At 41.5% G+C, this 24,152-nt stretch overlaps 1 protein-coding gene and 1 long non-coding RNA gene across 4 annotated transcripts in view; one reads left to right on the top strand and one right to left on the bottom strand.

The window, feature by feature from the left end:
* The window catches only part of LAMC1 (laminin subunit gamma 1), a 116,701-nt gene that overhangs the window by 89,444 nt on the left and 3,105 nt on the right, over positions 1 to 24,152 (top strand). Inside the window, exons 14-27 of the mRNA XM_020898457.2 lie at positions 4,703 to 4,948; positions 5,406 to 5,559; positions 6,168 to 6,310; positions 7,312 to 7,490; positions 8,582 to 8,738; positions 11,460 to 11,665; positions 12,102 to 12,181; positions 13,990 to 14,127; positions 14,636 to 14,780; positions 16,434 to 16,583; positions 16,849 to 16,963; positions 17,924 to 18,123; positions 19,380 to 19,538; positions 22,162 to 22,261. Of these exons, the coding sequence (XP_020754116.2) occupies positions 4,703 to 4,948; positions 5,406 to 5,559; positions 6,168 to 6,310; positions 7,312 to 7,490; positions 8,582 to 8,738; positions 11,460 to 11,665; positions 12,102 to 12,181; positions 13,990 to 14,127; positions 14,636 to 14,780; positions 16,434 to 16,583; positions 16,849 to 16,963; positions 17,924 to 18,123; positions 19,380 to 19,538; positions 22,162 to 22,261 (2,172 nt within the window). The remainder of the gene's footprint in view (positions 1 to 4,702; positions 4,949 to 5,405; positions 5,560 to 6,167; positions 6,311 to 7,311; positions 7,491 to 8,581; positions 8,739 to 11,459; positions 11,666 to 12,101; positions 12,182 to 13,989; positions 14,128 to 14,635; positions 14,781 to 16,433; positions 16,584 to 16,848; positions 16,964 to 17,923; positions 18,124 to 19,379; positions 19,539 to 22,161; positions 22,262 to 24,152) is intronic.
* LOC110140183 (uncharacterized) lies at positions 445 to 24,152 on the bottom strand. 3 transcript variants are annotated; one of them, XR_011490273.1, is made up of 4 exons: positions 23,917 to 24,152; positions 16,810 to 16,956; positions 13,921 to 15,115; positions 445 to 634 (listed from the first exon to the last, which is right to left on the bottom strand). It is a non-coding gene; the product is annotated as an uncharacterized lncRNA (long non-coding RNA). The 3 variants fall into 3 exon arrangements; XR_011490274.1 differs by having other exon boundaries at positions 15,040 to 15,115; XR_011490275.1 differs by having other exon boundaries at positions 23,939 to 24,152.

The following is a 24,152-nucleotide window of genomic DNA, read 5'->3' as shown; positions in this document are numbered from 1 at the left end:
TGCTCTGCTATTGCGGAGTATAGTAAATATCTCACATTCAGGGTCTACACTCAGAAGCATTTAACACAGCATTTTGGTAAGAGATCCCTCTACTCATTGTTACGTCACTGGTCAATGAGCTGAACAGTTAAGCACTGTGAAGTCGTTCTCATGTCTATACTAACTAGTACAGGTGGTGAAGTAAAATTATTTGGGATGCTTATAGAAAGATGGAATATCATATAGAAGATTTTAGAAAATGTTATATTAGTCACTAATTAAATGCTTCTCACAGAACATTTGTGAAATACACAGTTGATTCTTGAACATCACAGGTTTGAACTGCATGGGTCCACTTATATGCAGATTTTTTTCAATAGTAAATGCTACAGTACTATAGTCCATGGTTGGCTGGATCCATGGACGTGGAATTGTGAATACAGAGGAACCACAGAAGGTGGGGGCTGGAATTTCAGAGTTTATTTGTGGATTTCTGACTGTGCAGGGGGGCGGTCAACCCCCCCACTCCTTGCATTGTTAAAGGGTCAGCTGCATTTGTTTTGTGAGGTATCACCTGGATTGAAGAAAATGATCTATAGCAATTCTTGAGGATGTTAATTAGGATATAGAAGTCTGCATGAAACCAGCACAGAACCTGTTAAAAAAGAACAATATTATCACTCTTTATTTTCCTACATCCTGCTTTGCTTTTTATAGCACTTTTAAGCTGCTCGATATTTTTATGTGTATTCATTTGTTTATTGCTTATCTCCCCCTTCCATCCTCAGAGTTAAGGTCCTTGAAGCAGAGACTTTGCTCTGCTTTATTCAGCTTTGTATCCCTAACACCTGAAATAGTGTTTGGCGCATGTGTTTGTTGAATGAGTGCGAGTATTTATTAAATAAATGAATAGAACTTTCAGGGGCAAAGTAAGATGCTCCTCACTTAGAAGACTGTTGAAGGATATGAGTGACTGATGATAGTCACTGAGATCTTTGTGCATGATTTGCTTCTGCGTTTAATACTTAAAACGATCTTTTCAGGTAAATGAATAATATTAATGTCTTTTCAACAAAATTGTTTGAATGCATGGCTTTGGGATTATGAAGATGAATAAAGGAGGGTCCCTACTCTCCAGGGTCTAAAAGTGGAGGGAAGCACAGAGATCATTTTCATACAGTGAGGTTAGTTCAGATAAAGAAATGCACTCAGGAATGCTAAAGGAGAATAAAGACACCTCTCCTGGTACGAGAAGGATAATAAGAGAAGTCTATAAATTGCCCAAGTCATGTAAGTAGTACCGCCTGGATTAGAACCTACATCCTAGACTCTGAAACAAAGGGGCAGGCTAGCTATAGCTTTGGACGATATTTTGCAACGAGAGCTTTTATGGGCTACCATGTAGCTCTGTTTTGACTTTTCTAGCAAGTTTCTCAATTGAGTTTTATTCAAGACAGGTTTTAAGACATTTTAATGTTTCTTTTTGGCTACGTCAGGTCTTAGTTGTGGCAAGGGCATCTTTCGTTGAAGCGTACGGGTTTCCCCCTGGTTGCGGTGCGTGGGCTTGATAGTTTCAGCACATGGACTTATTTGTCCCACAGCATGTAGGATCCTAGCTCCCTAACCAGGGATCAAACCTGTGTCCCCCACATTGGGAGGCAGATTCTTAACCCCTGGACCACCAGGGAAGTCCCTAAGACATTTAAAATATGGATCATATCTAAACTAGCTAAATTACCTGATGAAAAAGCAGAACTAAAGTACTGTCTTAATCCTGCGCTGGAGAAGGATCTCGTGTCTGGAGACTGTTGTATTCACCTCAGAGGCAAAAGGGCCTCTAGCTCCCCGCCCCTTTAACACCCTGCCCTCACGCCCTGCGCCGTCCCCAGCTATCCTGCCCTCACGCCCTGCACCGTCCCCAGCCAGACCTTCTGTTTCCTCGCCAGTGGTGTCTGTTTGCCAGAGGCAGTGGTCCGTTTTCTCCCTCGTCTGACCTGGTGTCTCAGCAACGCTGGACACTGCTGACTGCTCCGTCTGCTCCAAAGAGTTTCTCCTCTGGCCTTTTGTGACTCTTCCCTCTCCTTGGTTTTCTTCTCCCTTTCTTCTCTTCTTTTGTGTCTCCTTTGATCACTTCTGTTTCTCAGCCTGGGGTTTTCTTATCTGTATTCTCTCCTTAGGTGAACACCTCTCACCTTTAGGCTTCAAAAGCCCCTCCTTGCTTACAGCTGGAAAATCCATGTCTTCAGCCCTGACCTTGCTCTCTCGAGGGCCAGCTACCTACTTGCTGTCTCTACCTGGATGGTGGGTGGGGAGCCTTCCATCTGCCCCTCCGTATCTATGCTCTGCGCTGCTCCACCCTGATGAGACCTGTGTGTGCTGCAGCACATGGCCATCTGTGCTTGGTGGGAAGCACATCAGAGAGGAAAAGAGGAGGAGGGCAGGGTATGTATTCCAAGGCCCGGTCTCTGAAGGGGCTCTCGGCTCTTGGCAGGTGACCTTCTCCAAGCAGCTCTTTCTGATAAAGTTAGAAACTATTAGGTTCTGGTAACTGCTCACCCCCTGAGGTCCAGGTTATGGACCCCTGCATTACTATCCCAAGTGCTACACTCTACTTGAGATGTCTCAGCACTCTCCCCTGCCTTCTGTAGATGCTGTCTTTCTTAACTCTGCTCAACTGTTGGTAGTTTGAAGGTGCCAAATCTTTTCTGTTGTGATTTTGAATCAGACAGCTAAAGGAATCTCAAATTTAAGCAAATCCAAGCTAGGTCTTTGATTGTCTTCAATTCTGACTCTCTTCCTTCCCTAGTCTTTATCTCCATCCACCTATTTGCTCAAGCTAAAATCCTAGGCTTATCCTTGATTCTTCTTTCTTTCATTTTCTAGGAGTCAGCCAGAAGGTGTTATTATCTCAAATCTGACCACTCTTTACCACTTTGACTGGTAACCGCCCTGTTCGACACCATGGTCATCTCTCATCTGAGATAGCCTCCTAATCTGCCTCCATGCTTCACTCTGCTCTCCTACAACCCATTCCCCATACAGCAGCCAAAATAATACTTTTAAAATGTGTCTCAGATCTCATCACTTAGAAACACCCCCCTCCCCCCAATAGCACCTCATTGCACTTTAATTTAAACCCAGTTTCCTTACTGTGCCCTACATGGCTGCTCTGACTGCTTCCACAAGCTCATCTTGCTTTTCTGGAATGTTCTTCCCTTGGATGTTATCATGGTTTATTTCTTGTGTCTCTCCATTGCCATCCCAATTAGCTCCTCTTACAGAGGAACCACCCAATATGAAGTAGCCCTTGACCTGTCTCTCTCATCGTATTTTCTGTTTTAACTTTCTTGCGTGTGTCGCTATCTGATGTGGTCTTGTTTGTCTGTGAACTCATCTGCCTCAGGGGCAGCACAAGCCTTGTGAGAGTAGAGACCTCATCCACCCTGTTCTCCACGTCACCCTGGACAGCCCTAGAACAGTCTGTGCATGATAGATGCTCAGGCAGTGTTAAAGGGATGAGTAAATGAACAAACCCCTATTTCTCCAAAAGAAGTTTAGGCTAATTTAGGCCCAGTTAGGTACAAAGATAACAAGAACACAACTTGAGCTAATAATGATGGGCAAGTGGAAAAGGAAGGATGAGGAGCAGTGAGTTTAATGTAGTGGGAAGAGTCCTGAATGCTAGTTCTGTCTCTTTTATTATTAGTTGCTTGGTTGTGGCCAAATTTCTTAGCTTGTGTATTCCTTTCTTCATAATAAGAATGAGTAGCAAATGATGATCTCTGAGGTCTCTCTCTGCCGGCTGACACTGCTCAAACAAGGATTAGTAGATGCCTTTTATGTTTTAAGAAAATGATCCTGCCAAACCAGCTATATGGGGCTTCCCTGATGGCTCAAATGGTAAAGAATGTATCTACGATGCAGGAGACCCAGATTCGATCACTGGGTCAGGAAGACCTTCTGGAGGAGGGACTGGCAACCCACTCCAGTATTCTTGCCTGGAGAATTCCGTAGACAGAGGAGCCTGGTGGGCTATAGTCCACGAGGTCACAAAGAGTCAGACGTGACTGAGTGAGTGTCACTTTTTCAACTCTGTTGTATAAGGAATGAATGATTTGAAGAGTCATTTTCAGGGGCTTCCCAGTGGTCCAGTGGTAAAGAATCTGCCTTCTGATGCAAGAGATATGGGTTCAATCCCTGGTCGGGGAACTAAGTCCCACACACCACATGGCAACTAAGCCCATGCATTGCAACTCGAGAGTCTGTGCGCCTCAACAAAAGATTCCGTGTGCTGCAACTGAGACCCAGCGCAGCCAAATAAATATTTTTTAAAAAACCATGTTTACAAAAAGTGTCATCTTTCAGTTTTCTCAATGTTATTGACAAAAACAAACACGGGTGAATGTGCCAACCCTTGGGGCTGGAAAGTTTAGTAAAGCCTCATTTATAAAGCACTCTTAGGGCATGATTTCAGTTAATCCTCAAAAGCTGGAGAAGGAGGCAAACTGGGTGCTGTCTTTCTGAAGAAATGGAGATGTGTCCACCCCCGTGGCCGGGCACCGCGCCAGAGCTGCAGCCCAGGTCGACTTCTCTCCTAGGCTAGTGCCGTGTCCATGGCCCCGGGTAGCATTATGCCTGGTGATTGCTCCAGGCTGTCTGTAACCAGTGGCACTAGAAACATCTAAGGCCTTTCTCTGGTAACATCAGATTGTCTCACACGCAGGTAAGAGATGTGAGCTCTGTGATGACGGCTACTTCGGAGACCCTCTGGGTAGTAATGGCCCCGTGAGGCTTTGCCGCCTGTGCCAGTGCAATGACAACATCGATCCCAACGCAGTTGGGAACTGCAACCGCCTGACGGGAGAATGCCTGAAGTGCATCTATAACACGGCCGGCTTCTACTGTGACCGGTGCAAAGATGGATTTTTTGGAAATCCCCTGGCTCCCAATCCAGCAGACAAATGCAAAGGTAACCAGCCATCAGCCAAATCCTCTCGCAGTTACACTTATTCATCCTGAGCGTCACTGCATGGTCTCTTTAAATATTTACAGTTGTCTGGTCTAATGCAGCGCTGTTGCATAGAGGTATAGTGCGAACCACTCACGTAATTTAAATTATTCTAGTAGATACAGTGCAATAAAGAGAAGCAGGTTAAGTTAATTTTAACATTGTATTTTATTTACCATATCTAACGTATTATCATCTCAGCAAGTAATCAATAAAAAATGGTTGAGATGCACATTTTTTTCCCCACACTGCTTCTTCCAAGTCGAGTGTGTGTTTCACACTGACAGTGCACCTGCGTCTGGTGGCCGGTGGCTGCTGTGTTCGACAGCACGAGTCGAAAGACTGTTTGTGTCGTTTACACGTGAGCGTTCCTCTCGGGTGATGTGCATCTTTTGCTCTCTGTGTCTTCCTGCCGTAGCCTGTGACTGCAACCCCTACGGGACGGTGAAACAGCAGAGCAGCTGTAACCCCGTGACCGGGCAGTGCGAGTGTCTGCCCCGCGTGACCGGCCGGGACTGCGGCGCCTGTGACCCCGGATTCTACAACCTGCAGAGCGGGCAGGGCTGTGAGAGGTAAAACGGCGGGTGCCTTTGGTGCGGGTAACCTTGGCTTTCTTTTATTGTCACAGGTGCATTTTTGTAAGTTATATTTCCGCAGTTGCTTTGGCTTTGTTCGGGAATTGAGTGCCTGAAATAGGCAAGGCACCCTTTAGAGGTGATGCTGGAGAGCTGTAATGCAGTAATGAGAGCAGAGAGTGGAAGGCAGTGGCACCAGCTATGTCAGCATCACCTGAGCAACATTTGTTTAAAAAAATGCAAATTATAAAGTCCTTTCTGAGACGTTTAGAATCAGACTTTCTAGGGTTTCAGAGGCTGAGAATTCCCGTTTTCAAAGCTCCAGCCCAGCGCCCATGCAGTGCCAGGTTGAAGAGTGATAGGAAGTGGGTTTAGTAGTGAAACAGCCATATTTGTGTGGGTTAGGTTAGAAAAAGAGGATCTGAGTAGAGCTCATGAAAATTACTGGAACCGTGGGGGTATAATAACCCTTAACATCTGTCATCATTAAAACATTCTGTTTTCTGATACAAAATTGTATCAGTCCTGTGCTGAAAGAAAAAAAAGAAAGGTTTGCTGAAAGTCTGTTTTTCTTACCTGAGAATTTTCATGTGTTCATTTATTAGGTGTGACTGCCACGCTTTGGGTTCCACCAACGGACAGTGTGACATCCACAGTGGCCAGTGTGAGTGCCAGCCTGGCATCACCGGTCAGCACTGTGAGCGCTGTGAGGTCAACCACTTTGGGTTTGGACCCGAAGGCTGCAAACGTAAGGGGCGTGGGTGGCATAGAGGTCTTCAGTCCCCTCTCATTCCCGTTAGAACTGTGAATCCTAAACATTTCACCAGCCTCCATGTAGGCCTACGGCTCACAGTCAGGGCTATACCCAAGTCCTCAGAGATGCTTTATTCCAGAAACATGATCCATTTGTAAAACTCAGAGGACCAAAAGCCTCTCTGGTTTCTGAGCAGCCACCTGATTTATGTCTTCTTTTATGGTGTTTCTGATTCTTCCTTTTTCTGGTCTTTCATATTTCCAAGTGATTACCCTTTGATTACCGAGCCGCCTCCTGTGCTTAATGAAACTTTTTAATTGATCACATTCTTCGTGCAGATAATGAAGCTGTGAGGGACTCTGCTCAGACGTGTTTGTTGACTTACTGACTGCAGTTGCTTCCCACCCTTGGGGCCCTTTTGGTGCGCTTACATGTCCACATCTGCTGCTCCTTGGCATAAACACTTGCCTGGAATTAGGCCGCAGAACAGTTTGGGTTTTTGCTTTCTGAATTCCTTCGTTTCTCCTGTGGAATGCAGCATAGGTCATTGACTCCGTTCAGAGAACAACATGAGTAAACAAACTACAAAATAATGGAAAATCAGCACTAGCATTTGGGTGTTCTGGTTCCTTAGAGAAAGAAAAAATTAAACGGTTGGAGAGATGAAGGTAGAGATGAATTCTTGGAAGTGCACGAAAAGGGCACTTTCTATAATGAACTGATTTCTACTTCATAGACTAATTAGTACAGTTATTCAGTCATAGGAAGTGTGCCCCCTCCAAAAGATGCTCACTGTAAAAATACTGTTGTTTTAAAAATGTCTGTCTTCTCTGCTGAGCAGGCATAACCAGTTAAATTCTCCTAAATCAGCCTGTTTTTCACTAAGCATCTACTTATAATGAGAGTACAGTTGGCTTATTGATATCAGTCTGAGCTTAAAGAAAATGCACTCCTGTTTTTTCCTTATTATGTACCCTTTTCCCTTTATTCTGCAGCCTGTGACTGTCATCCTGAGGGGTCTCTTTCCCTCCAGTGCAAGGATGATGGTCGCTGTGAATGCAGAGAAGGCTTTGTGGGGAATCGCTGTGACCAGTGTGAAGAGAACTATTTCTACAATCGGTCTTGGCCTGGCTGTCAGGAATGTCCAGCTTGTTACCGGCTGGTGAAGGATAAGGTCAGCTGTCAACAGTGCACGCGTTCATTCATTCAGCAGATGTTGAATGGGCACTTCCTATGCTCTCAGCTCTAGAGAAAAAATGGTGAATCAGATAGACCTAGCCCCTGTTCTCAAGGGCTCAAGTGCTGACTGGGAGACACATAATAAAAATTAAATACTGACTGAGATAAGTATAAGAAAGAATGCAGAGAATAACTGGGGAGAACTACTTTCTATAAAGCCTCTGTGGAAACTCACTTAAGGTGAGATCTTAAGGATAAGAAAGAACAAGCCAAAGGAGAAGTGATAGGTAGGTTGTTCCAGGAAGAAGGAACGTGGGGTACAGAGGCCTTGAAGCTCTAAGGGTATCTGGATCCTGCTGAAAAAAGAGGGAATGGTTGTGATAAGACTGGAGAGGTCGTTAGAGACTGCTTATGTTGCACCATGTTGACCAGAGTAAGAAATACAGATTTTATTCAAAATCCAATGGGAGTGCACTAAAGAGTTTTAAGCTGGGAAGTTCAGTTTATACTTCAAGAACACTCTGCTTCATGCAGTTGGATGGTTAGGAATAGGGCAAAAGGGAACACTTAGACTGAATTTAGATAAATATGTGTGTTCAACAAGGCAGGATATGAGAGAGGGTCAGGATAGGGAAAGAGAAGAACCATGGGTGGATCTTGGGTTGTTTTGCTTAAGGTAGTTGGAGGCACTACTTATTGAGACGGAGATGATTCAGAGAATACATACTTAAGAGAAAAAAAACCAAGGGTATAGTTTTGGATGTTAAGTTGAGAATACCTGTCAGAGAGCCAACTGGAGATATCAGGAAAGTAATCTCAAACAGGAGAGAGCGATCAGAACTGGAGAATCATCAGCTTGCAGAGTTTAAAGTCAATGGAATCAGCCTGACAGTTTTTCTTTTGAAACCAGAGAAATGAGGAAAAACTACACATGTTATCTACTTAAAAGTTTACATACATGGAGTGTGTAGACCTCCACACTTATAGAGCACCGCTTTGATTATTATTTCTGCAGGAAGTACAATCAAGTTCTTCAGGAATGTTTATATATCCTACCTCTCCTTTTTCCTTTTTCATTATGTTTAGGTTGCTGATCATCGAGCAAAACTCCGGGAATTAGAGAATCTCATTGCAAACCTTGGAACTGGGGATGAGATGGTGACAGATCAAGCCTTTGAGGATAGACTAAAGGAAGCAGAGAGAGAAGTTACCGAACTCCTTCGTGAAGCCCAGGATGTCAAAGGTACACGAAGTTAAATAAGTGGTTAATTTCCGTGAGGTGGGCCATCTTTAAATGTGGCTCTTAGTTCAAGGTTAAATAGTATGGTTTTATAAAATGCTTTCTCAGTTTTTAAACTATGTTTAGAATATGAATGATTTTATTTGTTAAACATGTAGAACAGAATTTGTCACTGTTTTAAGATACACCAAGCAGAAAATAATTCACCCATTACATCAAAATGGCTAGATGTTAAAACCCAAGCATTTTATAAATCCTTCTATCAGGGTGCTCACTGTTGGTCTGAGGTTACTTTTGGGTTGGATTTTCTCCATCGTTGAGACCCAGGTGCTCGCCAGATACTCACAGCAAGTGTGCGTTAACATTAACACACTTGGGGCCGCAACGATCAACTTCCCTATTGACTCCATGTCCACCACGAGTTAGAGAAGTCTTCCTGTCAGGGTACGGGTGGATTTTCTCCATCGTTGAGACCCAGGTGCCCGCCAGATACTCACAGCAAGTGTGCGTTAACATTAACACACTTGGGGCCGCAACGATCAACTTCCCTATTGACTCCATGTCCACCATGAGTTAGAGAAGTCTTCCTGTCAGGGTACAGGTCAACGAAAACTAAATATATTGCTTATTTCCTGTTGTAAATGTCCCCAAGATTTTATAAAATGATTGAGGTATAGAAGGAAGAAATTGGATGTATCTGGTTTGGGCAAGTTTGTTTAATTTTTGTAGGACAGTCCAGAAATTGTTCTATGAGGTAAATTTTTAGAAATGGAAAAATAAAATGAGATGTCAAAAACATGTTTTTTGTTTCAGCTGTTACATTTTAAGTCTTAAACCTAGATTAAGAAGAATTTATGGGTTTCCTGTTCTGTATAAATAATGGTGGGGTTTTTTTTTAGAATGTTAATTTTTCAAATTTTGACACACATTTTTCCATTAACGTATTCTCCTGTAACAACAAATTCATATCTGTCCTGCCATATCCGTTGAAGAGTTGAATGTGGGGTGGTCGTTCTTAAGCGCTGGTCAGCCACCTGAGAGGTGGGGTGTGGCACGCAGCTCTGGTGCCAGCATCTCGAGCTCAGTCAGGGGCAAGAAAGGGAGGTTGGCCGGCACTGCCGCTCATCCAGGCTCCACACCTCGGTGCAGCCGCAGCACATCGGGCTCTTTTCAGCCACAAAGACTACAGCCTTTCCTCTGCCCGAGAGGATGATTCTGTGGGACGAAGCTCTAATAGGAGCCATGGCCACCGCATCTCCCCCTCAGGCCACCTCATAATGGATTCCTGCTTCTGCTCGCTTTGGGAGCCACCAGAGTGAGGCTGGGGTTTAAAATCCATGCCCACTGAGTCCTGGTTCATGGGGTTCCTGGCTGACTTTTCCCACTTAGGTTCAAACTAGCTGAGAATAAGAATGTCTTCATAATGATTTATCCTTTCAGACTCTCCCTAAGTATTCATTTGCAGTTTAAACTTGTGTTTATTCTTCAGTTTTGAAAGGAGATTATGTGGTACATGTGGACAGTTGGAATTAGAGGGCTTTGAAGTGATCCACTTAGGTTATCTCTTCCCCTTTTGGGGGGATACTGTTGTTTCTCTAAAGAACTGGCCAGAGAGATCACTAGGTTACCTTCTTGGAGCCTGAAATGGAAGGGGCTTCTGTAACTTCATTGGCTGCTTCCTAAATCTAAGTGATTCTCCATGATTTCAACTTGCTTTTTATTTTGTATTTTGTTAAAAATCTTTGGGTTGTCAGAGAATTGTTTAAGTAATCTCTGAACGGGGTCATTCTGTAGTTAGATGAGCATTTCGCAGTCTATCATCTTTGTGTGTATATTGATTGGGTGACCTTGCTTCCAAGATGCTATTTTCCAAGCCTCTATTCCTTTGTTGATCTTGACTTCAACTTCTTATCTCTTTTACATACCTTGGAAAATTCAGATACCAACACTAGCATCATGCAGAATTAAGAACTGGTCAGTTTGAATAAGATTGACTTAATGGCTCCTGTATATTAATATAACCTTATGACATGTGAGAATTTTAATAATGTCAGAATTATCTTTGTATGGGCTTATATATGTTTCTTGATTGATTAGGGTACAGCTATGAGGTTTAAATTGAATGGGCAAAATTAAGAAAGAACAATTCGAAGAACTATTCAAAAACAGAGATCAGTCTGAAATTACGTGGATGTGTGGGGTGGCAGCAAGAGTCTACTTAGTATAAAATTTTAAAAATGAATTTAAAGTGCTGTATTTCAACTTCTATTTTGAACTGACTTTTTTCCTAGTTTAGAAAACTGTCCAGCTCTCAGGGCTGGTAGTGCTTTTACCAACATTGTATTTTTATGATTCAACCTTGCATGTACTGGAGTGTCAAAATCTTTACTCCATTAGATTATGTTTTGAGTGTCTTCTCTTGGCCAGCCATTGTATAAGACTGGGATGCTGTGTGGAGTAAGAATGGCGGGACTCGTTGCCAAGTGGGAGAGATGGTGTGTTCATCTCCAGTTAAACACGATCGAAGACCATGGTTGAATGTAACAGCGGTGGTACTGCTGGGCACAGTGAGGACTGACCAGCTCTGCTGATGGCTCCGGGAAACTTGTCAGAAAGATGCTATATTTGGAAGTGTGATGAGAAGCAGTGCCTCAGATTTCATACGAGATGATGTGTCCCCCCCTTCAGATAATTTATGAACTTTTTTCTGCACTGCTATTGCAGATGTAGACCAAAATCTGATGGATCGCCTCCAGAGAGTGAATAACACCTTATTCAGCCAGATTAGCCGTTTACAGAATATCCGCAATACCATTGGAGAGACCGGAAACTTGGCTGAACAAGCACGTTCCCGGGTAGAAAGCACAGAGCAGTTAATTGAGATCGCATCCAGAGAACTTGAGAAAGCAAAGGTTGCCATCGCCAACGTGGTGAGTGACTGGGACAGTCTGAGGTGGGACTGGGAGGGTCCTTTGGTCATTCACAGCAAGTCTTTACTGGGAGTGGAGTGCTTCCGCAGATAAATTGACTCCGTGTATCTTTTTATTTGTCTCTTAACGTGGAGGAAGAAAGCCACATTGCTCATGGTTGCCTTGAAATAGTTATCCCAAACTGAATTAAAACCAAAGGACATCTGGGTCCTGTCTCTAGTTTTGGTCCTTCTAGGCAATTTAAGCTTTCTTTATTCTCTGCTAAAAATAGAAATAATAATCTGTAGTCAAGGATGCTGGTATTAACTGAAGATCTCTTAAATGAAGAGGCATTCTTTCTCTAAATAATATTGATAAAGATATAGTTTTGACACTTGTTTATTAATATAAATAATCCCCCCCTTTGAGATCAGTGCTTTGTTTGCTTCCTCTTCAGTCAATCATTCAGCCAGAGTCTACAGGGGACCCCAACAACATGACCCTTTTGGCAGAAGAGGCACGGAAGCTTGCTGAACGGTAACCTCTAGATCCCTTTTTAATGATTAAGTTATGACTTATGTTATGGCATGTACATGTTCCATCCTACACCCACAGACACTTCCCACATAATTACTTCTGCAAAGTTTACTCTTTTCTGAAATGTTATGTACTGTACTCTGAAAAGAACTACATGTACTCTTTTCTTCCCTTCACTTTGATATTAGAATATTTATTTTGAATATTAGAATATGATGATGTGGGGGAAATTGTACCTATATATCTAAGGAAAATTTAGATTTTTAATTTTGAAAACTTAATCTTTAATAGATAAGAAGCTCAGAACTTAGCTGCTTTTTTAAGGTTATTGATTTAAAATTTTTTGTTTATTTACTTTTGGTTGCACTGGGTGTTTGCTGCTGCCCGTCTTCTTTTCTCTAGCTGCAGTGAGTGGGGGCCGCTCCTTGCTGCAGTGTGGGATTTCTCGCTGCGGAGGCTTCTCTCGTTGCGGAGCACAGGCTCCAGGGCACGCAGACTCCGTGGTTGTGGCTGTGGGCTTAGTTGTTCTGCAGCATGTGGGATCCTCCCAGACCAGGAATTGAACCCCTGTCCCCCTGCATTGTCAGGCGGATTCTTAACTGCTGGACCACCACTGAAGTCACTTGTCGTTGTTGTTGTTTTTTTTTAATTTTGAAATTTTTAACAAAAATGTTTTCAAGCTTCAGTAGAAAACATTTAACAACCCATAGTACACGTGAAAATTAGCCAAACAGATCATTTCACTCCTGATTAAAAGTAAGGCAATTTCTTAAGAAGACTTTAAATTGTAGAAGGCATCAAGTTAAAGCATTTAAAAAAAAATAAAATTGCTAAAATGTAATCCTTGTGAGGGCAGGTGTTTTTGTGTGCTTTATTCATTGCTGAAGTCCCAGTGCTTGAAATAATGTCTGACATATAATAAGTACTCAATAAATGTTTATAAATGCATTGCAGAACAGTAGACCTCATGGGTCTAGGGTGCTTAAGTAAAACCTGATAGAATTTTAGCCTCAATGTCTGAGCAACTGCATTGGCTTCTTGCTTTAACATATGTGCTCTCTTTCTGTTCTTTGTAAATGTGAGTGTGTGAACTGCTGTAATTTAGTTCATAGAACACTCATGGTTTCAGAGCTGGATTTTCTGATTAAAACAAGACAGCTGAAAACATTAGAGAAAGCTCCCAAGAAAAATTAGGTCTTAGAGATAAATTAACTGTGGTGTACTTCTTGCATGAAATTTGAAGGAAAGTTTATCAGATCAAAAAGAATGGCCAGGTATTGCAGTGTGACAATGTAATATGAAATTTTAGAGCTTGAAAAAAAAAACCTTAGCAGTTACTCAGCAGTCCCAGTTGACGTGTTCTTTGCCATTTGGCATTGAATTGCTCTTCTAGGTTGCATGTGAGAAATCTGAATCGTCAAAGGGGTTTTAAGATTAGGTAGTAACGGAACCAGAGTAGCCATTAAAGACGGGGTCTGAGGTTTGTGTTTATGACTAGAGAAATGAGTTCTTGCCAACATACATAGCCATAATTAAAAGTAATTTTTAAGAAGTAAAAGCATTTGTCCCTATTTTTTATATCATTAATCTTCCTGGGAAGTGTCATTTTCTCAAATTACAGAATGCTTATTTATAAACTCAGCCCCACTGAAATGATAAAATTCCAAATGTATAAGACTTGTCAATATTTATGGAACTCTGCCCGCGGCAGTATATGTATATAATAAGGTAAGCTTTACCTGAATTCTGCTTCTTTCCCTATTAAAAGGTTCTGTTTCATGACTTGTTTTTCCTGTTATGTTATGTAGCCATAAACAAGAAGCTGATGACATTGTACGAGTAGCGAAAACAGCCAGTGATACCTCAGCCGAGGCGTACAGTCTGCTTTTGAGGACGCTAGCAGGAGAAAATCAAACAGCATCTGAGATTGAAGAGCTTAATAGAAAGTGAGTATAATTTAAATTGTTCTTGTAAGTGGCACCAGTTCAGTGAAGAATTAAATGCTGATGAATCCAGGCCAGACATTCATGCAGTAAGGTATCTTTTATTAATCATACTTTTGAAATGATGCAGTAATTAGAGCAAAGGATCTAGAGCCACAGAGATTTTATTTGATCCAATTGCTGTATCAGCAGAGAATGGTAAAGACTAGCCATGATACTTAAAATTCTGCATAAATGAGAAGAGAAAAAATATCACAGAATAAGCAGAGAAAATAAGCTACATATATTTAAAAGGTGTCTGAAATAAGAAAGCGTATGGTATATGGTATAAAGTGATGAGGTAAAACAGAAATGTAAGCTGTATTGGTATTAAATAATAGCATTTTAATATAACATTTCTTTGAAGTTTTGAAAATACTGTCACAGTGATTTAAACTAGAATGAATCTGGTGAGCATTAAGATGCTAAAAGGAATGTAGGTTTTCATTAGGTCATGTCTTTTGCTCTTTAGGTATGAACAAGCAAAGAACATCTCCCAGGATCTGGAGAAGCAAGCTGCCCGTGTACACGAGGAGGCCAAGAAGGCTGGTGACAAAGCGGTGGAGATCTACGCCAGTGTAGCCCTGCTCACTCCTGTGGACTCAGAAGCACTGGAGGTAGTGGGCTGACAGCCTGCCGCCCCCACCCTCTCCCCCCCAAACGCACGCCCGCACGCCCCCTGTCTGGGGGGAGCGCGCTTCTGACTGCCCCTCAGCTGTCATCAGGCCCTGTTGAGTTTGGGTTTCTCCATAAGGTCTTAGGGTGCTGGCCCGCCCAGTGCCTCCTCTGAGCTCCCGCTGACTCTGGTAAAGTCAGAGTTCTAGGTTAGATACGGTAGTGCAGCCCGGCCCTCACCCCATACCAGGGAAAGCTCACCCCTTTCAGTGAACGAGCGAGCACGGCAGCCTGTTACTTGTTCTCTGCTGCAGCAGGGGCCCCAGTAAAGCCTTGCCTGAAACAAGAGAACTTATGAGCTAAAATAATCCTGTGAGTATAAACATTAAATGGAAAGGACTCCTTTAGTGATGTGAATAATCACTCCTAAATCCAAATTATATTTGACACCTAGATCGTGCTCTCAGGCACTATCTGCTTTTGAACAAAAGAGAAATAATAGTGATTTAAATGAAAGAACTATGTCAGGATGCTTTGGGGCAGGCAAAATATTTGGCGATTGATGATATTTTATTTCACCTGTACTCTAATCATGAATCCTCACACCAGGTTCTATATAAATGGTATATTTTTTACATTAAACTTGAAATATGTTAAGTTTCCATTCTTATGTGTGAGGTCTTGACTTTGTTTTTATCATAATGTTTTAAATCTCTTCAGACATGTACATACTGTTGTCATTGTTGTTCAGTTGCTCAGTCGTGTCCGACTGTTTGTAACCCCATGGACTGCAGCACGCCAGGCTTCCCTGTCCATCACCATCTCCCGGAGCTTGCTCAAACTCATGTCCATTGATTTGGTGATACCATCCAACCGTCTCATCCTCTGTCATCCCCTTCTCCTCCTGCTCCCAGTCTTTCCCAGCATCAGGGTCTTTTCTAATGAATTGGCTCTTCGCATCAGGTGACCAAAGTATTGGAGCTTCAGCTTCATCATCAGTCCTTCCAATGAATATTCAGGATTGATTTTCTTTAGGATTAACTGTTTTAATCTCCTTGCAGTCCGAGGGACTCTCAAGAGTCTCCTCCAGCACCACAGCTCAAAAGCATCAATTCTTTGGCTCTCAGCCGCCTTTATGGTCCAATTTTCACATCCCTACATGACTACTGAAGAAACCATAGCTTTGATTATATGCACCTTTGTTGGCAAAGTAATGTCTCTGCTTTTTAATATGCTGTTTAGGTTTGTACATACTTATGATTTCATATATATGGAATTTGACAATAGGCAAAACTAATCTATGATGATTTAAAAAACAGACCAGCGACAGCCACATTGTTGGAGAGGTGGGTGGGGAAATGGACTGGAAAGAGACACAAGGGCATGTCCTGGGTGGAAATACTGTGTATCTTGATTGGGGTTTGGTTACACAGGTGAATATATTTGTCAAAACTCATTAAACTAAGTACTGTGCATTTCACTGTGTATAGGTAGGATATACCTTTTTTTTTTTCTCTTAAAAAAGTCCATAAAATCTTGCCCTGTGCTATTCTTTTCAAAACTATCTACTAAATATTACAGAATTACTGAGGCTATCTTTTGGGCAGTTTAGGTTGTTTTTTTCTAACATATGTGATCTTACTTGCTTTTCATAGAATGAGGCAAATAAAATCAAGAAGGAAGCAGAAGATCTGGACCGTCTGATTGACCAGAAGTTGAAAGATTACGAGGACCTCAGAGAGGACATGAGAGGCAAAGAGTTTGAAGTAAAGAACCTTCTGGAGAAAGGAAAGACTGAACAGCAGGTTGGTTTGCTTTGCAGATTGCTTCATTTCGTGAGGCAAAAATTGAAATTGTCTGACTGTAAGCTGTGTCTGAACCGTCACCACAAATCGCAGAAGCAACAAAATACACAAGAAATCAGAGGAGGGTGCTATGCCGATGCCCTGGCCTAACCTGCTGTATGCTGGCTGGTGTCAGAGTGGGATGGCCTGGAGGTGCCTGGTCTGTTAGGGGAGAGAAGGGCTTTACCTGGGAGGCTTTGTCCTCTGACCTGCCATGTGTTTGCAGACTGCTGACCAACTCCTCGCCCGAGCTGATGCTGCCAAGGCTCTTGCGGAAGAAGCTGCCGAAAAGGGACGAAACACCTTACAAGAAGCCAATGACATTCTCAACAACCTGAAAGGTATGAGAGGGTGAGGTCACAGGGTAAATGTCCTCCATTAGGCTGGTTTTCTTTCTTTTGTAAAAGATTTTTACTGTGAGATTTTCTGACCACATACAGTATGAGAGATAATAGTATAATAAATCCTGTCATTGAGATTGAACAGTTAAGATTTTTACTGCACTTACTTTATCCCCCAACACCTTCCCTACCTTTTTTGTGTCAAGTATTTCAAAGAAAAATCCCAGAGCTCATGTCATTTTACCCATGGTATGAAAACCAAAAAAAAAAAGTATATTTCTTATAACCAAGATACACCTATTTATCTGCTTAGTATTGGTAAATTGAGAGTATCTTTAATTTTCTCTGCCAATTGCATCTCAGTCTTTGTTTTCTTTCTTTACCCAATATAAAAAACAACTACACTCAATTCATTGTATAGCCTTGAACTTGCCTCTGATAAATATAAGTTCTGTAAATACAGAAGCTTTACAGGATAATGGTTGAATGTATGGGCTCTGTGTCAGTGGGTTTGAGTTAGAATCCCTGATCTACCTCTTACTGTTACTGTGAATCCTTGAAAAAATGATCTACCTTTTTAGTCCTCAGTTTTCTAATATATACCAATGATGCAGTTACAAAAATTCATGAAGATCTCAACTCATTACCTTACACATAGCAAACACAGAATAAGCTGCATCTTTCAATATTGGTTGAGGTGGAGGTGATAGCATCCTCGGTTCTGCATGAAAATAAATGCTTCAAGTGAGAATTTGCCTTGCAGAAGCAGGTGTTCATTCCCATGAATCTTCCATATAGAGCTGTGAGCTTTGATCTCCTAAGATTTCAGTCCATGTTGTTTTCATTCTTTTCCCCTGACTTCCATTGTTCATAAAACAAAGTCTTGTGACAGCTCCCTGAAAGTTTCCCTTTTGGCTTGTTGAGAGTTTAGTTCAAATGCATTCCTTGAACCTGTTTTAGATTTTGATAGGAGAGTGAATGATAACAAGACGGCTGCAGAGGAGGCCCTAAGGAGAATCCCTGCCATCAACCGGACCATAATTGAAGCCAATGAAAAGACCAGGGAAGCTCAGCAGGCGCTGGGCAATGCTGCCGCAGATGCCACCGAGGCCAGGAACAAGGCCCACGAGGCGGAGAGGATTGCGAGCGCTGTCCAGAAGGTGTGCACGCCCCTCCTGTCCGAAACCAGGCCTTTGCTCACATGTTATCTATTCTCTAGTCATTTTCCAGGCTCTTTCCAGACACCCCCACCCCCCGCGCCCCCGCCACTGAAAGGTCTTACACATTTTTTCCTTGACTCAAGTAAAGTTACATTACTCCATCTTTGTCATTCCTTTTTCCCTTTTTTCTTTTTTAAACCAAGCATTAGAGCAGGTAACCATGGTGATTAGAGGGGAGAGTTATTGAAAGGGTCTCTTGGGACTTGTTGGCGGTCCAGTGGTTAAGACTCCATGCTTCGAGTACAGGGGGTGCAGGTTCAATCCCTGGTCAGGAAACTCGATCCCACATACTGTGTGATCCAACCAAAGAAAGAAAGGGTCCTTTACTCTCTAATCTCTTCTGTGTCTCAGTGGCAGGAGTCTGAGTTGTGAGGAGGGGGGTGGCTTCAGGGACCCAGAGAGTCCCCTCCCGCAAAAAAAATCAGACTCTTTCGAAATAAACACAGTTCCCTGCCATGGATAGTTTATTTTTTCTGTCTTATATAGAGTGTCAAGTCTATACGGTTTTTCACGGCCCCCCTTTCAAACAAACATATTGCCATTCCTAAGCCCCACCTATTCAGAATTTTTGTAGCTGCCCAGGCCAGGATCCTTTCTATGCATCTTAATAACTTCTTTAGGCTGGCTTTCTCCTACTTAAAGATCAGTTTGTTTCATTTAAAGGAGAGATTGGAGCTGATTGTAAACTTACATGTGTTTGAAAATCACACACATTTTTAGTTTATTTAGAGCAGATATATTTCAGGATTATGGACTTTTTATACATGATAATGAACTGCCAACTAGAATGAGACTAGCTTTGAATAGAAAATTATCCATGTGAAAGAGTCTAATCAGTGTGATGCGGTGGAAAGTACACACCAGTTAAATGTTGCAGTGATGTGACCCCAACTAAAAATGGCAACAATAAAACAGGAATTTTTATTAACTGGATTAAATAAAAGGATACAAATAGCTGTGCTTTGTAAAATGTTATTATGTTAGGTGGTAATGTTATTTTTTTCATTACTGTTATTTGTAGCCCAAATAAATGACAACATAAATCAACTAACAGTACAAATTATAGGGCAAATTATTGCCCTGTTGTTTCTGGGTTCTAGTTTAGAGCCTAGTTTCTGGATCCTAGTTTCGAGTGGCAGAATACTTTAGAGAAAGGAAAACATTTTTTCATCAGCAGTTGTTTATTTTGTGTCTAGAACGCTACCAGCACCAAGGCAGAAGCTGAAAGGACTTTTGCAGAAGTTACAGATCTGGATAACGAGGTGAATAATATGTTGAAACAACTACAGGAAGCAGAAAAAGAGCTGAAGAAAAAACAAGAGGATGCTGACCAGGACATGATGATGGCAGGGATGGTAAGTGATTTTGGAATTTTTGGTAACGAGTAGAAAGTGAAGGGTGTTTAGTGATGAAAGGTTCCTGACTTGTTGAGGAGTCTCTCTCCTGTTGACTTCTGTTTTCAATTGTGTTTCCTGGTCAAGAATTGGGTTAGTAACTTACATAGAAGGCAAAGAATTTGGATCTTCTGCCAGATGGTTGCACAAGAGTTCCTTCCCAAAGCTACTCTCAATTAAAAGCAAAACATTGTTTTACACATTTGAGGTTTTAGGACATTTGAAAGTATGTATTTTTATTTTTGAATGGGTAATTCATAAATGGGATATAGTCAGAAAGGGGAAAAAAAGGAATGCAATGATAAGTTAATTTCCTTCCTCCTCTTAGTCTCCCAGCAACTTGCCTTTAGCAAAGACCAGTTTCTTGGACAGTTTTGAAGATGACACAACATACCAAACTTACATCCAATTTAATTTTTCATTTATTGTGATGATGTGTATACATAACTGTTTGTAACAAAATTGACTTGTGAATGCATGGTCCCCCGAAGGACTGGGGTCCATTTTTCTGTTTTATGCAATATTTTGCTTTTGAAACACTAGTGGAGTCACAATGGAAATAATTTCTTTCCAGTTCAATCTGATTATAATCACAGTAATGACAGACATGAACTCCTTTGTGTGGGCTTTCCTCATAGCTCAGCTGGTAAAGAATCCACCTGCAGTGCAGAGACCCCAGGTCAATTCCTGGGTCAGGAAGATCCGCTGGAGAAGGGACAGGCTACCCACTCCAGTATTCTTGGGCTTCCCTTGTGGCTCAGCTGGTAAAGAATCTACCTGCAATGCAGGAGACCTGAGTTCAATCCCTGGGTTGGGAAGATCCCCTGGAGAAAGGAAAGGCTACACACTCCAGTATTCTGGCCTGGAGAATTCCATGGACTTTATAGTCCATGAGGTCACAAAGAGTTGGACCTGACTGAGCGACTGTATAAATAATCATGGTAGATCACTTTCACCTTGGAATAGAAAGAAGAACTACGAAGCTTGTTAATTTAGTGAAGAAGTCCTTAGGGAAGCGATAACAGAAGTATCCCTCTGCAAATACCTTATTTTATTATGCATTTTTTGATTTTTGTTTTGGATTACCTGAATTTTCTATAGCAAGGCATGTCTCAAGTGAAAATTCCCACATAGTAAAAATGTGTTTTTCATATGTGCTGAGGGTCTGGATTTTTTTTTTTTTAATGCAGTCATAGAAACATGAGATTTAGAACTTGTTGAAAGAAGGGAAAGATATATATTCTCTATATCTTCATACCCTCAAAGAAGAAAAAAGATTTATCTTTTATTCCTTTTGGTAAATAATTTATAAGGAGCACAGGGCACCCTCATATGTACTATCCCATTTATAATTAAATAGCCTGAAAGGCCAGAATTGCATCAGTATTGTTGGAGTCTGTAACCTGTTTTTTTAAGGGAAAGGGTGAAAGCTCACAGTTGTTCCTAGAAGAGGGGGCTGCAGACAGCGGGATAAATGCCATCACTTGCAGTCCAAGGGCCAGCATCTCTGCTAGGATATTTGCAGACTGCCTGGGAAGATGCAGTGGTAGCGGCTGTGATTTGAACAGAAATTAATCATTTATTTGTGAAGGTTTTTTCCTCTTGCTTTCTTTTTCTTTTTAAAATTTTCACGTTGTTTCTCTACCCAAAAGTTTTGTATTTCTGTTGACCCAGAAAAAAACTAGGAAAAACAGTTCTGTGGTGGGAAGCTCAAAGTTACTGGTGTATAGCCTGACCAGATTTATTTGTGAGAGCATCTGTTTTCTGATCCTTAGACACTTCCTCTTCCATTGCCATTTCCTGTGACTCATGCAGAAGCATATTTGTTCAGGTTTCATGGAATTTTCCCAAATAGATTTACCTTTGGTTGATTTTTTTTAATGTAAATTGTATTGTCTGTTTGTATGTGTGTGTATGTGTGTGATTACAGGGGGAGAGGGAATTTTAGAAGAACATCACATAATTATGAAAATTTTCTGAGAATAGGCTATTTCTGATAATCAAGTCTTGGAGGACATGTTTTAGTTCTAATATATATTAATAGTTTTTGTATTCATCCTTAAAAAGTAACTTGTAGGGACTTTCTTGGTGGTCCAGTGGTCAAGACTCCATGCTTCCACTTCAGGGGTCATGGGTTCAGTCCCTGGTTGGGGATCTATCCCACATGCTACATGATGTGGCCGAAAAATAAATAAATTTAGTTAAATTTTTAAAAAAGGAGAAACAGAGAACCAAAAAAATATTTTTTAAGTAACTTGTTTCTGCTTGGTGGGTTTTATTTTGAATACACCTTCATGTATTTCTTGAGTAAGAAAATGACAAAAGGAAATAATAACATTGATCTTTGAAATACAAATACAGTGTAGGCATACGACTGCCTCTTTATGACTATCATGTGAATTAAAAATAGCAACATCCTCAACATGAAGATATGACCCAAAAAATTCCTACAGTGAGAGATTATAGTTTCATGAGTTAAAAGAAGGGAAACCATCTGAAAATTGAATTTGTTGGCTCATTGGGAAAAGATATTTCAAGAAAATGAAAATGTATCATTTATTATTTATCCTTTTTTGGTGTACAGGCTTCACAGGCTGCTCAGGAAGCCGAGATCAATGCTAGAAAAGCCAAAAACTCTGTTACCAACCTCCTCAACCTTATTAATGACCTCCTGGAGCAGCTTGGTAAGTAACTGCAGTCATTGTAGGCAGTCTGAATTCTTGGTACTATTCTTGGGATCCGAGATAGTTGACTCAAAAGTAGATATTACAGTGCAAAGATTGTATAAACTGAATCATGACTTTTAAGTTGTATTAATTCAGCGTGTACTCACTAGGTCCGTCCATGGACTCTGACCTCAGTATTATTGGGATCTGACCGTGATCCGAGGACTTAATAAAATTTTAAAGGTTTGCTGCCAGCTAGCCTGGCTCTTTTATGGTCAAGGTTTATAATATAGTTGAGCAGTGATCATTCTTAGCTCATCCTGCTGGCAGAGTGTCTCCAAAGAGTTTGACGTGAAGGATTTCAGTGATAGAATAAAAGAGCACTTTAAAGAATAATCTGATGAGCTGATGGTTTTTATGCAAAATGAGAGAAAAGGCTTTTGTTTTGAAGGAAATATAAGCATATTGAAATTTTCCTTTAATCCAGTTTGATAGGGAGCAGGCCGCATTATAGGATAGACGTACTTTTGACACCAGTCTGCATTATAAAGCTGTAATTTCTCTAACCAATGGGCTTTCCAGGTGGCACTAGCAGTAAAGAATCCGCCTGCCAGGTAGCAGACCCAGGTTCCTGGGTTGGGAAGATCCTCTGGAGGGGAGGGCATGGCAACCCACTCCAGTATTCTTGCTTGGCAGAGGAGCCTGGCAGGCTACAGTCCACAGGATTGCAGAGTCGGACACGACTGAAGCAACTTAGCATGCACACGATGCTCTTAACTAGTCCAGCTGGGTAGCAGGCATCCTGTTTTAACGTGTTAGTCTGTGAAGTTTGGTTTTGGCCAGTGTTTCGTTTTGTGGGGTGTGTGTGTGATATTTTTATCTGTCTTAATTTTGAAGAATAATAAATTATGTGCCAGCAGATTTTAAAATGAAAGTAAGCTAGAAGAGGTAGCTTTTGTGGCAGAAAAGGTTGGCTTTTAAAGTTAGTCAGACTTGGGTTGGAATCATTGCTTTGTTGCCTGTAAGCCGTGCAAATTTGGGCAAATTACTTAACATCTGAGAATCATTGATGTCACATGGTCTTGTGAGAATTTAATCAAGTATAGTATACATAAAGTACCGCAGCTGGCTGTCTGCTTTCGTTTATATAGAAATAGTTCCTAAAAAAAAAAAAGAAACAGTTCCTTTCAAAGGGACCTCTTTTTCGTGCTAATTTTAAAGCAAAGCTTTGCTAAAATTATTTCAGCCTTTCAACCCTGGCCATTCTCCACAGGAGGGTTTCTGTAATAGAGTCTAACTCCAGGAGCAGGGTAACACTCCCTCAAAGCAACCCAGTCTCCCTGGTATCGAAGAGCTGAGGGCTTAGAGTTCTAGCTTAAAGATTTTTGTTTTTTAAAGGGCACCAAAAAGACAAAAAGATTACATATATAAACTTGAAAAAGAAAAAGGGATTAAATGTTACTAGATGACCTTCAAACCACAAGTAAGGCGTAAGGGCTAGGACATAGTAGCTATATATTCAGAAAACATTTCACAGAAACCATATTCTGAGAAAAAAAAAAATCCAGCCCCAATATTCATTATACGTTCTGACCCATCCCTGCTGGGTTAGGTCAGGGCTTGTACTCGGTTTGCATTGTTAGTGCCCCCTCCCTTTTTTAATTGACTTTTACCGGAGTGTAGTTGTTGTCCGACCTTGTGTTAGTGTCTGCTCCACAGCACAGTGAATCAGCCATACATATACATGCGTCCCCACCCTCCTGGACTTCCTTCCCATCGAGGCCACCGCAGTGCATTAAGCAGAGTTCTCTCTGCTGTCCAGTATGTTCTCATTAGTTAGGTGTCTAGTTCTCAGGCCGCTTTTGTATAATGGCAGCTGCTGGTCTTCCTTTATAAAGAGGCTGGTGGG

The sequence above is a fragment of the Odocoileus virginianus genome, chromosome 11, assembly GCF_023699985.2.
Source record: "Odocoileus virginianus isolate 20LAN1187 ecotype Illinois chromosome 11, Ovbor_1.2, whole genome shotgun sequence".
Lineage (NCBI taxonomy): Eukaryota > Metazoa > Chordata > Mammalia > Artiodactyla > Cervidae > Odocoileus > Odocoileus virginianus.
The sequence above is the reverse complement of the archived record's forward strand: the minus strand, read 5'-3'. Positions and strand labels throughout refer to the sequence as shown.